Source organism: Juglans regia, chromosome 2, assembly GCF_001411555.2.
Source record: "Juglans regia cultivar Chandler chromosome 2, Walnut 2.0, whole genome shotgun sequence".
NCBI classification, from domain to species: Eukaryota; Viridiplantae; Streptophyta; class Magnoliopsida; order Fagales; family Juglandaceae; genus Juglans; species Juglans regia.
The window spans coordinates 36094376-36109132 of record NC_049902.1 but is presented as its reverse complement, the minus strand read 5'-3'; the positions used below and the strand labels follow the sequence as shown (position 1 = coordinate 36109132).

Below are 14757 nucleotides of genomic sequence, written 5' to 3'. Positions count from 1 at the left end.
ATCATCAACGTGTAAAAAGTAAAATTTTTCATATCAACATGAAATGATGAAAAAACTAATTACAAGCAATAGTAGGACAAAGCTGACAAACACGAAGTAACACAGCACAAGAAAAGGCTATGACTATTAGAACATTAGTTCCGACTGTAGAGAGATTTGCTAACTTCTGAGGCCAGGGCTAAGGCCTTGGCTCTTGTACTCATCATCATCCACTCCCTCTCGGCACGCCGCTGATGTTGCCTTGCATTTTTTGCTCGCTTTGGGGCTAACCGAGAGTCTCTCTCAACGAACGCAAGTCTAAATTTTTCAGCAATAGGCATTTCAGCTGGGCTTGGGAAAGATGGAGATATAGCCCTCGGAGTAAACCCACACACTGCCCACGTTGAGGGGTTAATATCTTTGACGACAAGATCATCCAGTTTGATGTTTGGTAATGCTTCCCTGGGAACTGCAGCTCCCCTGAAACCAAAGGGTGACGGCTTGGGATTTACCATAATGCGTGGGCATTCAGAGGACAAAATCTCCAAAGAATCATTGTCAATCTTTTGCTGGAAAGAGAGTGGAGAGTTTCAGAAGGAAAGAAAATAAAAAATAAAACACTGGTGAGCAGGAAACGAAGAGAAGAATTATAGAGTAGTTAAGTCATACCCACACAAGCCACCGCAGCGACTCTGCACCACTCGATATTTCAGAGGTATCAAGTTCCTCCCATGAATCACCATTCACATCATTCAGCTTTGGTTTAAATATACCCAAGCATCTACGTGCAGTGTAGTCACTCCTTGGGGAACCTCTGCAACATTAACTTTAGTTCATAACCTGTTATGAGGTTTGTACCCCTAGTCAAAACCCAATATCCTGGGCCAATTCAAGAATGCTCTATGAAATCAACAGCTGAAGTAAAGCTTTATAGTCATGAAATCGAGTGGAAAATTTATTTATTCTTTTGTTCATTTCGTGAGGTTAACTCCATACAGAAGGAACTAAAACAACCAAAAATTTGCCTATTTTCTATTTGTATAATGCTGCACTGAAGAAATACTAAGAAATCACTCTCCATCAGTATATTTTACATATAAAACTTAATAGAGATTTTCCTTAAAAATAGGTATGGATATATCTCAAAACTAGATTCGAGTATGAAAGTACCTTGGAGCATGTGCTAAGGTCAACTAAAAGAAGGCAAGAAATTTTCCATTCAGTTTCTATTACATTTCAGTATATACAAATTACTGATGGAAATTTAAGTTGGGAAGAAAAGCAAACACCAGAGGAAATAAATTGCATGCATCATAAGGACTGCAATCAAACTCAAAATTTAGAACCAGTGAATAATAAATTCAAAAGGCTTAAAAAGTTCAATAACAAGAGTGTACCCGCATCTTAATGTCTCTAATGAATGGCAATTCTGCACAAGCTCGGAAAAACCAGTGGTGGTTATTTTATCGCCCGACTGCGGGGAAAAAAAAGTGGGTCAAAATAACTGAGATCTTCACCAAAATAGAAAATTGATAGCATAAATAGTCTGATTCTGATGAGATGACTTAAGAATGTCAAATAAACAGTAAATGTATGTGATGAAGAAGGAAAAAGATCTAATAACCGCTAATTTGATCTTGGGAAGTCTAACAGAATAATGGAGTATATAAGAAAAGTTCATGAGACCTAGCATTTTCAAATTCCATAAACCTCCATCGATGAGCCCCTGTGATTAACTTTTCCATCATCCGGCTTATCTTTATTATTTTTAAAAATCATCACATTATCGATAAAGATATATTAAGGAGAATACAGCACCTAATTCAAATATCATTTTAATGCACAAAAAAAGTTTCTTTGCTGGTACATTTGCCCACCATCATTTGTCCTATCTCTGATGGTCTAACCTAATGTGAGAAGGTTAACTATTATCTGAATCAAGCATTCCCATCCCAACATAACCAACGCTAAAGGCTTTAAGTACATTTCCCTTGACAGTCCATTTCCCTACAAATCCATCCATCATGCCATAAATCTGATGGTCCATATAATTGAAATATATGAATATAGATTGAGTAAAATTCAGATTTGCATACCTAATATCCACAGCTTGGAGAGATTTGCATACTTCCACCACTTTCCCTAAGCCAAGATCAGAGACATCGGAACCAGAAATGTCAAGAATTTCCCAGGAACCATCAGCCAAAGAGACGATGACGTCATCATTGAGGAGCCTTCTTCTCCTAGCAATTGCTGCCATTGCCATCTGTTGTTCAATGACATCAGAAGAAGATTTGAGTTAGATGTCAATCTCGTGCATATGCAACAATTTAAAATCTCAAGGATACTACGAATATTTGCAAATGATAATAAAAACCAAGACTAGTAAAAAGTGTCACTATACCAAGTGCACTCAGCCAGGTGATGAGACATGATGCAGGTCATACCCACAACGAGGTATCTCCAAAAAACATCTGAGCCAACAACTTTTTTGCACAGATCTTTAAAATTATCTAGTTATAAATAATATGATTTACAAACCTTGAACTTTGATATGCACATAGTTTAATGTTTAGTTTTAACCGAAGAGTCCGATTGAGATGATGCATACACAGTTTAGTTGGCTGATAGAAGGGGAAGGCCTATTGAAGGAGTTTGTTCCAAGCTCAACAGAGGGGGTGGAGTTTGTAGAAGATCCTACTCCAATAAGCATGGTTCATCCTACTGTTTCTGAGGATTGGATATTGAAAAAGGTAGAGGAACTTCAAAATTGCATGGAAATTTCGTGTAAGGGCTACAAAGATCAGTTTAAGGCACTGATTATAGCCATTGAGGCAGGACAACATGGGGCAGGATTAAAGAGAGATAGGGAGTTGAAGAGGTTGACGTGGTCCATTAATTATGACGGAGGGGAGGGGAGCGCAAGCCGTGGAAGAAACAAGGGGAGGGCTGGAACAGTTGATAAATGAAGCCCAGAATTTTGTGCTGGAATGTTAGGGGGCTGAACGAGATAAATAAACGTCTTCGAATAAGAGCTTTATTAAGGCAATGGAAAGTGGACATTATTTGCCTACAGGAAACAAAGTTAAAGCTTATTACTAGAAGAATTATTCGGAGCATATGGAGTTGTCAATATGTAGGCTGGCTATATCTACCCTCGGAAGGGGCCTCGGGGGGTATTTTGATCATGTGGGATAAGAGGGTGGTGGAGAATATTGATGAGTTTGTGGAAGAACACTCGGTGGGGTGCTACTTTAAAAATTCTGAAGATGACTTTTTATGGGCATTTGTTGGGGTTTATGGTCCTAACTTGGGCAGTGAGAGGAGGTTACTTTGGGATGAACTTGCTAGCCTATGCACTTGGTGGGAGGTCCCATGGTGTATTGGTGGGGATTTTAATGTCACAAGATTCTCCAGCGAAAGATCAGGGGAGGGACAACAAAATCAAGCTATGGTGGATTTTTCGAATTTCATTTTTGAGGTAGGTCTGATGGACCTACCGTTAATGGGAGGAGATTACACTTGGTCTAACAATCAAACTTGGTCAAGACTGGACAGATTTCTCATTTCTCCTTCATGGGAGATACATTTTCCAGATGTAAGTCAGACTAGGCTTCCAAGGTTATGCTCTGATCATTTTCCTATATTGTTAGACTGCGGTGGGGTTCAAGGGGGTAGAAGGCCATTCAAGTTTGAGAATATGTGGTTAAAGATGGAGGGTTTTGTGGACTTGGTCAAACAATGGTGGAATTCATATCTTATTGAAGGTAATCCGAGTTATGTATTGGTTGGAAAGTTGAAAGCATTGAAGAAGGATTTAAAGACTTGGAATGAACAGGTAGTTGGTAATGTAATCTCGCAGAAGAAGAGTTTGTTCCAAGAGTTACAAGGCTTGGAAGAAGTAGGGGATGAAAATGACAGAAAAGTTCAAGTAGTAGCTAATTTAGAAAGATTGACTTTAATGGAGGAGATTTCTTAGAGACAAAAGTCAAGGGCTTTGTGGCTTCGTGAGGAGGATAAAAGCACAAAGTTCTTTCACCGTATTGCCAATGCTCATAGGAGGTTTAACTCTATTGAGTCTTTGAACATAGATGGAAATGTTTCCTCAGATCAGGCGGAGATAAAGGAGCATGTGGCTGGGCATTTTGAACATTTGTTGTCAGAACCTCATTCGTGGAGGCCTTCAGTAGATGGACTAGCCTTTGAGGTCATCGATCAAGATAGTATGGCTTGGGTGGAGAGACCATTCGAAGAGGAAGAGGTACATCAAGTAATTAAGAAGATGAATAAAGACAAAGCTCCAGGCCCGGATGGTTTCACTATGGCTTTTTTTCAAAAATGTTGGGAGGTGGTGCGTGAAGAAGTAATGCTGGTTTTCCAGGAATTATTCACTTTTAGTAGATTTGAGAAAATCTTAAATGCCACATTCATTGCATTAGTACCTAAAAAGGCAGGTGCAAGAGAGGTACAAGATTTCAGGCCGATTAGTCTCGTGGGCAGCGTGTATAAGATACTTGCCAAAGTTCTGGCCAATAGGATGAGCACGGTCATGGAGAAGATTATCTCCAAGTCCCAAAATGCCTTTGTGAGAGGGAGGCAAATTTTGGACTCGGTTCTTATAGCTAATGAATGTTTGGATAATAGGATTAAGTCGGGAGCTCCAGGTATTTTATGCAAACTTGATATGGAGAAGGCTTATGATCATGTTAATTGGGATTTTCTGATATATATGCTGAGTAGATGCGGGTTCGGGGAAAAATGGAGGAAGTGGATGAAGTATTGTGTGTCAACGGCTCGTTTCTCGGTTCTGGTTAATGGTGATCCAGTGGGCTTCTTTAATAGCTCACGGGGTCTAAGACAAGGTGACCCACTATCACCCCTTTTATTTGTCTTAGTAATGGAGGCTCTAAGTCGTATGGTGACAGCGGCAGTAGAAGGGGGATTCTTTTCAGGGTTCTCGATGGGAGATATTCACGGCTCAACCATTATTTCTCACCTTTTGTTTGCAGATGACACTTTGTTATTTTGTGAGGCAAATACAGGACATATCAAATCTTTGAAGGCCATTCTACTTTGTTTTGAAGCGGTATCTGGATTGAAGATTAATTTGGCCAAGACGGAGATGGTTGCCGTTGGCAATGTTAGCAATATTAGAGGGTTGGCGAATATTTTGGGTTGTGGGGTTTCCTTATTGCCATTGAAGTACCTTGGACTCCCGTTGGGGGCTTCTTTCAAAGTTAAAAGTATTTGGGAGGTGGTGCTGGAAAAATTTGAGCGTAGGTTGGCCGGGTGGAAGAGGTTGTATCTTTCTAAAGGGGGGAAAATCATACTCATCAAGAGTACCTTATCCAATCTCCCCACATATTACTTATCTTTATTTCCCCTACCCGCTAGTATTGCTTCTAGAATAGAGAAGATCCAACGAGATTTTTTGTGGAGTGGGCTAGGAGAGGAGTTTAAGTTTCACTTAGTAGGGTGGGATCAGGTATGCTCTCCTTTGAGAGATGGTGGATTGGGGGTTCGGAATGTGAGGGCGTTCAATAAGGCACTATTAGGTAAATGGTTGTGGCGTTACAACCATGAGAGAGGAACTTTATGGAAAGGGGTGGTTGACATGAAGTATGGTAGGAAAAGGGGGGGTTGGTGCTCTAAAGAAGGGAGGGGGGACGTATGGTGTGGGGCTATGGAAGTATATACAAAAAGGTTGGTGCTCCTTTGTTAGTAATACTCGGCTACGTTTGGGAGATGTTAGTAGGATTAATTTCTGGCAAGATGTGTGGTTGAGAGACACGGCCTTGAAGGATGCTTATCCTATGATTTTTAGAATTGCACGGGAAAAGGAAGCTATGGTGGCAGATTTGCGGGTTATTAATCAAGGTTCACAAGAGTGGAACATCAGCCTTACTCGAGATGCACATGACTGGGAAGTGACGGTGCTGATGGAATTTTTGAATATGCTGTACAACATCCCTATTGCTGTCACAACGGAAGATATGATGGAATGGCGACATTCTAGAAAAGGGAAATTCTCGGTATGCTCTTTTTATGACTCTATTACTATGCATCAAAGGCACAATTTTCCTTGGAAGAATATATGGAGGACTAAAGCACCTACAAAGGCTGCATTTTTTGTCTGGACGGCAGCTCTAGGGAAGATCATGACCATTGAGAATCTTAGAAGACGTGGCCTTATTATTACGGACTGGTGCTGTTTGTGCAGAAATAGTGGTGAATCGGTGGACCATTTACTACTACACTGTGAGTTTGCCCAAGATATTTGGACTTATTTTCTTAGTAGAATGGGTATAGCATGGGTGATGCCGGGTAAGGTGGTTGATTTGTTAGCAAGCTGGAGAGGGATCACAGGGACACTACAGATTGCAGCCGTGTGGAAGATGGTTCCTATATGTATTTTCTGGTGTATTTGGAATGAAAGAAACGAGAGACTCTTTGAAGACCATGAACGTTCCTTGGAAGAGTTTAGGAGTTTTTTCTGGAAGACTTTGTTTTTGTGGGCCATTGCTCTTGATTGGAATGGTCGCAGCTTCTATGATTTCCTTGTAACTGTTCCTAGTGCTTAAATAGGTGTAATCACATGTATACTTCTAATGTACCTGGGCTATGCCTACTTCTATTAATGAAATAACTTATTACTTATTAAAAAAAAAAAAGTTTAGTTGGCTCCCTCCCTCCCTCCTCAGGTTTCTTGAGAATTTTGTATTATACTGTCCCAGGCTAGAAGCTCTAGATAAGAATGTGTCCTAGGTGTCATCAGAGTGCATAGAGATCTTGCCAACAGTCTTAGTAATTTTACGTTATATAACAAGAAAATAAGCATAAGGAAACGAGGCTTCTCATAATGAGCTTGCGAGGACATTTCTTCCTCTAGAGATTACTAGTATCATGAAATCAACAAGTTAGAAATCGAGAATGCTTCAATGCGCAACCTTAATATCTGCTGGAAAGTTGACGGCAATCTCACTCAAGTCTTCGATGATATCCTCCAAATGCTTCCCGACGAGTCCAAGGCATAAGCTAACCAAACTTGGAGGCTTTGTCTTCTCAGGTAATCCTGTCGTGAACCAACTCAATAAGCAAAGTCCAAAGTAACATGCAATTCGCAGTTTGAAAACAGAAAATAAACCTTCAATCGCCACTTTATGGAGTACCAAACCATAATTGTATGAAGAAAACATATATACACGCATATGCAAGAACGGGAAAAAAAAAAAAAACCAGCAACATTCTAAGCACGCACTATATATCCAATTAACATCGAAAGGCACTATATGAAATCAGATACAGCCACTGAATAGATTTCTAAATACACATATCGAGAGAGAGAAAGAGAGAGACGGACATGTCACATACTATAGTATTGGAGGGTGGAGGTACTGGTGGTGGTGATCTTTGTCGAAGATTTGGAATTTGGATCTGTATTCAAATCCAGCTTCTCCAATGATTTTGTTACGGCCTTTACGGCTTCGTCTTTTTCCATCAAAACCCAAAATCATAGACGATCCCAACGAGAGAGAGAGAGATATGGGAAGAGAAGGCGAAATAAAAATCAAGGGATTTCGGGAACTTAAAGTTGTTAATTACGGTTTTGTCCTGACACGTCACACCGAGCTCTCGTTTTTAATTTGTTTAATTTTTTTTATTGAGTTGATAAATTATATTTTATATTTATGATATCGATTTTTATTATTAAAGGAGTACAAAATTGAATAATCGCTTTAACAAATAACAACAGTGTTTTAATAATTTTTATTCATTAACCTTTAAATCATTAAAAAATTATAAACAGGTCCCCGAAGGTGATATCTTTTTTTTAAAAATGATATGTATAAGTTTTAAATATATAAATTTTATATAAGTTTTTGTAAAAAAATAGATCTCATTTTAAAAAAGTATAAAAAAATCTATTATTTATTAGAGCACTTTCATTAGATTAGCTAAAAGTTATTTTTAACTTTTAAGAGCATTCTTATTGGATTAGCTAAAAGTTAAATCTAATGAGAATTTAGCTATTAAGTCATAAAATAGCTCATATTGAAATAGCTATATTCCAATATTTGAAATATAATTACAGTAATATCTAAAATAATTTTTAAATTTGAAAGGAACTATTCATTCATCAAATCTATTTTATATTTTTTTTTCTCTCTCATTTTAATATCAATTATTTATCTCTCCATTTTAAATGACAATTAAAAAAATATAATTAGAATACAATTACTAATTAATATATAATATTATGAATAGTAAAATATGATAAAATAAAATAAATTCATAATTAAAAAAATTTTCAAAATTTTCAAAATTATTAATTACTCATTACTATATAATGAATAAATGGATAATCTAATATGGAGATTTGATGTGAATAGTCAAAGTTAAATTCATCTTATATTATTTTATTATCATATAATGAAAAAATGACTATTCCAATGTAGAAACTTATGTGAATGTAATAACTAAATGCTAAATTCATCTTACATTTATAAAAAATGTATTTTAACTTTAACTAATTCAATGAGAGTGATCTAAAGAGTAAAATATGCTTATATTAGAATAGTCAAATTCTAAATATTTAGAATTTAGTTACAATAACTTTTAAAAAAATTTTCAAATTTGAAGGTTACTGTACATACATCAAATACATATTTTATTAATTATTTCTCTCTCATTTTATTTCTATCACATATTTTATCACAATTAATATATTAATTGGACTTACTGATATATTAATTTAATAAGAACATGATTATTAATTAACATATAATAAGTAGAATAATAAAATATGATAAAATTAAATAAATTAATAATTAAAAAAATTAAATATTTTTAAAATTATTAGTTATTCATTATCATATAATGAATAAATGTATAATTTAATGTGGAGATTTGATGTGAATAATTAAAATCAAATTTATCTTATATTATTTTATTATTATATAATAAAAATATAGATATTACAATATGAAAATTTACTTGAATAGAATAGTCAAAAATTAAATTTTTTTTATATTCATCAAAATTATCATTTAATTTTGACTAATTTAATAAAAATACTATTATTTTATAAAAAAAAATTATACGAGACTTGTCTTGTATTTAGTTTTATTATTATTTTTTTTTTAGAAGAAATGGTTATGATTATGAATTATGACAGAATAGTGTAGGCAAGGCAGCAAACTACCAACAACTTCTCTGAGAAAACATCGATTCGGATCTGCAAAACCGAGCGTCCTTTCCAATGGTGAAGGGACTACTGCAAGGAGCGCAAAATCTCCCGTCCGACGTGGTGCAGGTGATCGATCAGCTGGAACGCCACTGCTTGGCGCCCGATGGATCCCTCGTCCCCAAACCCGCCTCTTATGATCTTCAACTCGTACTCTCTCCTCTCTCTCTTTCTCTCTCTCTCTATCTATCTATCCATCTATCTCTATCGTTTCTTTTGTTGCTAAGAAAAATGTAGTTAAGTTTGGAAAGAAAGTAACGTGTATTTCATTGGTATACGTCCAAACATGGCCTTTTTTGCTTGTTTGAATCGATAGAATTACTGAGAGTAGACATCGATTTTCTCTGATTAAACTGACTGAATAATTTGTAGGCCAGAGAAGAAATGTCGAGGGAAAGACTGCGATACTTGGAAGCCATGGTTTGGTCTCACACAATTTCACCTTTTTTTTTCCTAAGAAGAAAAAAAATGTGAATTCTGTTTGTTCTCAGTTATATGTTTTTTACAGTAATTTTCAATGTAGGCAATCTATTGCGAGGCCATCGCAATGATAGAGGAGTATCAGCAGGCGGTTTCAGTGGCTAACCTGCGTGATGTCCAGGGTTTATACCCGCAGCTTGGCTTGAACAACTCCCCTCATGTATGAGTTTTCAATTTTCTTCCTAGTGATCACTTTTAAAGTCTGATTTTCTTTTGATAAAAAAAAAAAGAGAGAGAAAAGAAAAAAAAAAAGTCACACACACACATACATACACACACATATCTTCTATTGATTAAAAACTAATTCATGTGGATGGGGAATGCCATATAAACTACTGAAGGGAAACTTTTGTGGAATTACTAGTCCTGAACTCACGCCATGACATTGGATACTGTTATAAAAAGGTTATAAAAGATTTATTTTATAACGAATAAAAATCAATATTTTGTGATAAAAGATTCTGTTTGCTTTAAGATAAAAAACCAGTTTTTATTTACCCAAAACAGAAGATAGTAAAATCACAAGGATCGCAGTTTGATATTATTCACAACCAGAGAAAACATCAATACTACACGATTTGTACAGCTTGCTAATATATCACAATATGAGCATAAACTTAACAAGAATCATAAGCAGTGAGCAAGAATAAAGAAAATATAGAGATATACGAAAGAACACACCGATATACGTGGTTCGACCCTAATGGTCTACGTCCACGGCAAGAATGGCCTCAGAAAGGCTACAGAGATCTTTATTGATGAACAGTACTTCACAGAGAAGCCTCAGTACATTAGAGTTACAATGCCCTCACTGGAAACCCAAGAAATCGCACAGATTTCTTCTCCAAATAAGCAAACCCTAACAAACCCTAACTCGCCCTTCTCTCTGCTCTCTCTCTCTCTCAAACCAGCCGTCAACAGAAAAGGAATCATCTAATTAGGGTTACAACGTAAGAGATATATATATCTTGCAACAGATTCAGCCACGTGTCAAGATCCAATGGACTAGGGTCAGTCCCTTCAGAATGAAGTCACGAGCTCCTCTCACGTGCATCAAGTAAATCTGCTTTAACAGTTTCAACGATAGAGATCAAGCCAACACATCACATTAATTAATCATACTAATGAGAACATATCAAAAAGTAAATAAGACAGCAAATACAATGTATTGACATACACATTACAGATACTAGATAGATGCACATGCTGTTGACAAATAACGGTGCGGTTTATGTAAATTTTATGTGGATTATCCTTATTGAGAAATGGAAAAAGCATTTTTTTATTTGTAGCATTGATAAAAGTGTGTCCAATAGGAACTGAATGGCCCTGTTTGCTTGCATTTCATTTGAAGTACAACAAACAAGAGGGAAGGGGGAGGGGAAGTAAAGTAAATCCACCATCTATAATTACTGAAGAAAATTGGAATTAGCATCAGATTATATGGGTTTATTTATAGTTTTGCTTTCAATTTACTTATAAAAAGAAAATTGCTTTCAATCATTTCATCATGCTTTTATGTTAATTACTGAGTTACATGCATAACAATGTACAAAAGACATCAGGTTTATATATAATGACAGCAGGGCGATTCAGGTTATGAAGAACATACAGATGTGCGTATTCTATAATTAACAAGTACGTGATTATTTTTTCTTACGGATTTCAGGTATACAAGGCTCTAGAGCGTCGAATGTTCCTTGCAGAAGCAGCTCAAAAGTTGAGGCTTCCTCTTATCTCCAAAGATGGTGAAATTCAGGAGGATGACATTGAAAAACTGAGCATAATGTCACGAAGCTCCCTTGATAGTACAAGTACTGGTCTCACAATCAGCTCAAGCTCCAACTCAACAAGTTATACAACTGCGAATAGTACCACTAGTGTGGCTAATAATGCTGTTAATGCCAGTGATATGGTGGAACCTGGAGTTGGCGGTGTTCCTAATCGCTTTCTTGGTATAACACCTGTCTATTTATGGCAAAGTCAACTCCAGCAAACACCTTTATCCATGGTATGATACCCCCCTGCGTGTTTTTTCTTCTTACTTTTTATTGTGTGATGTCAACTAATATTGTTTTTTATTTGATGTTTTATAGCTCTAAACTCAGAAGCATTTCATTATTAATTAAAAATTTTAGAACTTACTCTGACTTCACAATTGAAGGATATGGCGGAATACCAGATGTCTCTTTCTCATGAGATTGAGGCTCGTTTGAAAGCTAAATGTGATAAGTTAGCCGATGCCTTTGTAATGGATGATGTTGGTAAGTTTTATTTGTGCCTATCTCTCTGTATACCAACTCAAATTAGGCCTGTCATGTAATCAAAATGGCATATTTATGATATCCTTGTGAACAATTGGTTTTGATCTGTGTGGAAAACCGTTGATTTCTGATTTTCCATTTAGTGATATGGGCTCCCAAATGGCTGGATTAGCTTATGTGATCCACAATTGAAATTGATGTTTTCTGTTTCTTTTTTCTTTCCTTTTCTTTATTTCTTTTTGGAAGGTGTGGTTGTGGAAACCTGAGAAATTTCAACTTATGACAAATCCTTTGTATGATGATTGTGCGGTTTTTTGGCTCACTTCTGTTGATGCAGACTCATCATCTGGGCATCAAACTTCAAGTGCCCGGCTTCCAGAAAGGTTTGAGCTTCTCTTTCTTACTGAGATTCTTTTCAGCATTTCTTTTCCACCTAAAGGGATGGTATCTGCTAACAATTTGCAGTATCATTTGACCAATAATAATAGATTTCTGCTCAAGCTTCTTTTACTTTTTTTTCTCTGTATGTTGTTCCTGCATCATCAGCTGGCTTTTTTTATGCATTTCACATTGTAATAATTATGCCTGTTCCAACGGCTGGAACCAACATTCTTGATATTGATGTAGCCTGTAGCTTACTGTGCTTACATAACTCTCCAAATTATCAGGGTTAAGTTGACAATTGAGGAGATTGAAAGGGAAGAGGAAGCTTTGCGGGAGGATCTCTATTCTGCAGATAGAAAATTTGGTGAATACTATAATGTATGTGAATAAGCAATCCGTGTAACATTCACTAAATAATTTTCCCTTTACCCTTTTTATTAGGAGAACATTCATGAAGATAATCACATTTTCCTTTCCTGGCTCTACTAGGTCTTAGAGCAGATACTTGGAGTACTTATTAAGCTTGTTAAAGATTTGAAGATGCAACACCAACATAAATATGTAAGAATTTTCTTGCTATCTTTGATGGTCAGTTTTTGTTTGTCTCACACTATTCCTTCATCCTGTTCTTATCCTTTTTTAGGGGACCTTGAACTCATTGTATCTAAATAATTTGCAGGATGATTTGCAAAAAACATGGCTGTGCAAAAGGTGTGAGACCATGAGTGCAAAATTAAGGTTTGTCACACCATTCACTGCAATTTGATATTTTGTTTGTGCCATTAATATTTTGCTTAGAAACTAAAATGATGTGATTCTGATCCCTTTTACCTACCTTTTTAACTTTATTTTTTTTATATGAACTAATGCTTATGTTGACATGCATGCTGATTATAAATTTTGAAAAATGACGTACTTTCATTTTCTCCACTTTGTTACTGAACACAAGCATTGCTAGTCACTGATTGTCTGTATTTGTATTCATATGTTTTCCCTTGATATTACTCTTAGGTATAAGAGAGTCCTTATATGCACAACAATTGCTTCAGATTGACTATTATTTCTCGAAAGTTCCAAGTCTTGTTGTAAAAAGCTGTTGATTTATCTGTGATGAGTATGATATGCCCCATCATTTCTCAGGGTTCTGGAACATGTTCTCCTGCTTGAAACTTATACTCAGGAGTCAATACCAGCCCTTCATAAAATAAGGTACTAAATAAAGACTGTTGATTGAATTGGGTCTGCAGATTTTGGTTCAAGGTAAAATATTGATTATTTATACTCGTTTTTAGGAAGTATCTTCTCGAGGCCACAGAGGAAGCTTCTATTGCATATAGTAAAGCGGTATGTTCCTCTGTTTGAGATTTGATCTTCTAGGAAATTACTAGGTATTCAATTTCATTCTATTTGATTTTTCATCACGAGTTGGATTCCTATTTTCCTGTCCATTGGTATGTATGAAAAATGTTACAGCTTTAAGGATTAATCACTGGCTCATACCAGTTTGTTGAATGTCGCATGAATAAATATTTTGGTGAAGGGAAATAATGGCAGAATAGCTTATTTATTTCCCCATTATAGTTTCACTGTAGTTGCCTTTGCCAATTAGTCGAGATTGCTAATCTTTGTACACAGAATGAAAAAGCTATCAATGGACTTGGTTTTCATGCTTCAGATGAAGTTATTATCACACAGAACTGTTGAGCCGCCATTAATGGGGGCATGCCTGGAATTTATTCGTGATTCTCATTATGTTTATAACATTTGGATTATGTTTTTCCTGTTTTATTAATTTCTTTATAATTCAACTTCCTAACCAGGTGACACGTCTTCGTGAGTATCAAGGTGTTGATCCTCACTTCGATACAATTGCCAGGCAGTACCATGACATCGTGAAGGTAATACAGCTATACTCAAGTTGTTCTTTTTTCAGTTCCTTCTGCAAAATTCTAATAACTATCCTTTCCTTACAGAAATTGGAAAATATGCAATGGACAATCCACCAAGTTGAAATGGATCTGAATCGCTTACCAGAGCACCAAAGCACATGAACTTTTGGCTCCCCTCTCTCTCTCTGGTGTGTGATATAACTACTTTGATGCATCATGTCAAAGTATTCGATTCATTTCTTCAATAACCAGTTGGATTTTGTGCATCATATGGTCAAGGACAATACCAAAAAAGAAGTCAGAGATATGTACCCCCTGGTAGGGAGATGCAGCTATATGGACGGGGCTACGTCCACCGCTCTCAACTCCCACTAGGAGCTACCGTTTGGCATAATTGTTTTTTTTTTTTTACATGTATTTTTTAACACTTTTCAAAAAATTTTAAAAAAATTAAAAAAATCACAATTTTATTAAAAAATATTTCCTTAATCACTAAGTAAAAATAAATAAAATAAAA

The 14757-nt window shown here is 36.1% G+C and overlaps 2 protein-coding genes across 5 annotated transcripts; one reads left to right on the top strand and one right to left on the bottom strand.

Annotated features, from left to right (window-relative positions):
- Position 1: 1 nt before the first annotated feature.
- LOC108984183 lies at positions 2–7547 on the bottom strand. Of its 3 annotated transcripts, XM_035687439.1 has the most exons (6): positions 7351–7547; positions 6927–7051; positions 2076–2245; positions 1377–1453; positions 649–793; positions 2–548 (listed from the first exon to the last, which is right to left on the bottom strand). In XM_035687439.1, the coding sequence occupies exons 1-4, from the start codon at positions 7475–7477 to the stop codon at positions 1438–1440; spliced, it is 438 nt and encodes a 145-aa protein (XP_035543332.1). In that variant the 5' UTR covers positions 7478–7547; the 3' UTR covers positions 2–548; positions 649–793; positions 1377–1437. The 3 variants fall into 3 exon arrangements, with proteins under 3 accessions (XP_035543332.1, XP_035543333.1, XP_035543334.1); XM_035687440.1 differs by lacking the exon at positions 2–548 and having other exon boundaries at positions 680–819; positions 7351–7516; XM_035687441.1 differs by lacking the exon at positions 2–548 and having other exon boundaries at positions 680–805; positions 7351–7516.
- A 1607-nt stretch (positions 7548–9154) lies between these two features.
- Positions 9155–14664, top strand: LOC108984141 (AUGMIN subunit 4-like). 2 transcript variants are annotated; one of them, XM_035687438.1, is made up of 14 exons: positions 9155–9373; positions 9596–9643; positions 9747–9863; positions 11373–11714; positions 11868–11967; positions 12305–12350; positions 12636–12729; positions 12841–12912; positions 13031–13089; positions 13492–13560; positions 13644–13695; positions 14172–14249; positions 14325–14428; positions 14520–14664. In XM_035687438.1, exons 1-13 carry the CDS (start codon positions 9239–9241, stop codon positions 14400–14402), a joined length of 1290 nt encoding a protein of 429 aa, XP_035543331.1. In that variant the 5' UTR covers positions 9155–9238; the 3' UTR covers positions 14403–14428; positions 14520–14664. The 2 variants fall into 2 exon arrangements, with proteins under 2 accessions (XP_035543331.1, XP_035543330.1); XM_035687437.1 differs by having other exon boundaries at positions 14325–14664.
- Positions 14665–14757: the final 93 nt, after the last annotated feature.

What these genes read in the sequence shown, in the direction of transcription:
- LOC108984183 (XM_035687439.1), bottom strand. Translation starts at nt 7,477, where the DNA reads ATGGAAAAAGACGAAGCCGTAAAGGCCGTAACAAAATCATTGGAGAAG. An exon ending in CTCCACCCTCCAATACTATA is followed by an intron (nt 7,052 to 7,350) that starts GTATGTGACATG and finishes GGTTCACGACAG; the next exon opens with GATTACCTGAGAAGACAAAG. An exon ending in ACTTTCCAGCAGATATTAAG is followed by an intron (nt 2,246 to 6,926) that starts GTTGCGCATTGA and finishes ATTGAACAACAG; the next exon opens with ATGGCAATGGCAGCAATTGC.
- LOC108984141 (XM_035687438.1), top strand. Translation starts at nt 9,239, where the DNA reads ATGGTGAAGGGACTACTGCAAGGAGCGCAAAATCTCCCGTCCGACGTG. An exon ending in AGCAAACACCTTTATCCATG is followed by an intron (nt 11,715 to 11,867) that starts GTATGATACCCC and finishes TCACAATTGAAG; the next exon opens with GATATGGCGGAATACCAGAT. An exon ending in AGTGCCCGGCTTCCAGAAAG is followed by an intron (nt 12,351 to 12,635) that starts GTTTGAGCTTCT and finishes CCAAATTATCAG; the next exon opens with GGTTAAGTTGACAATTGAGG.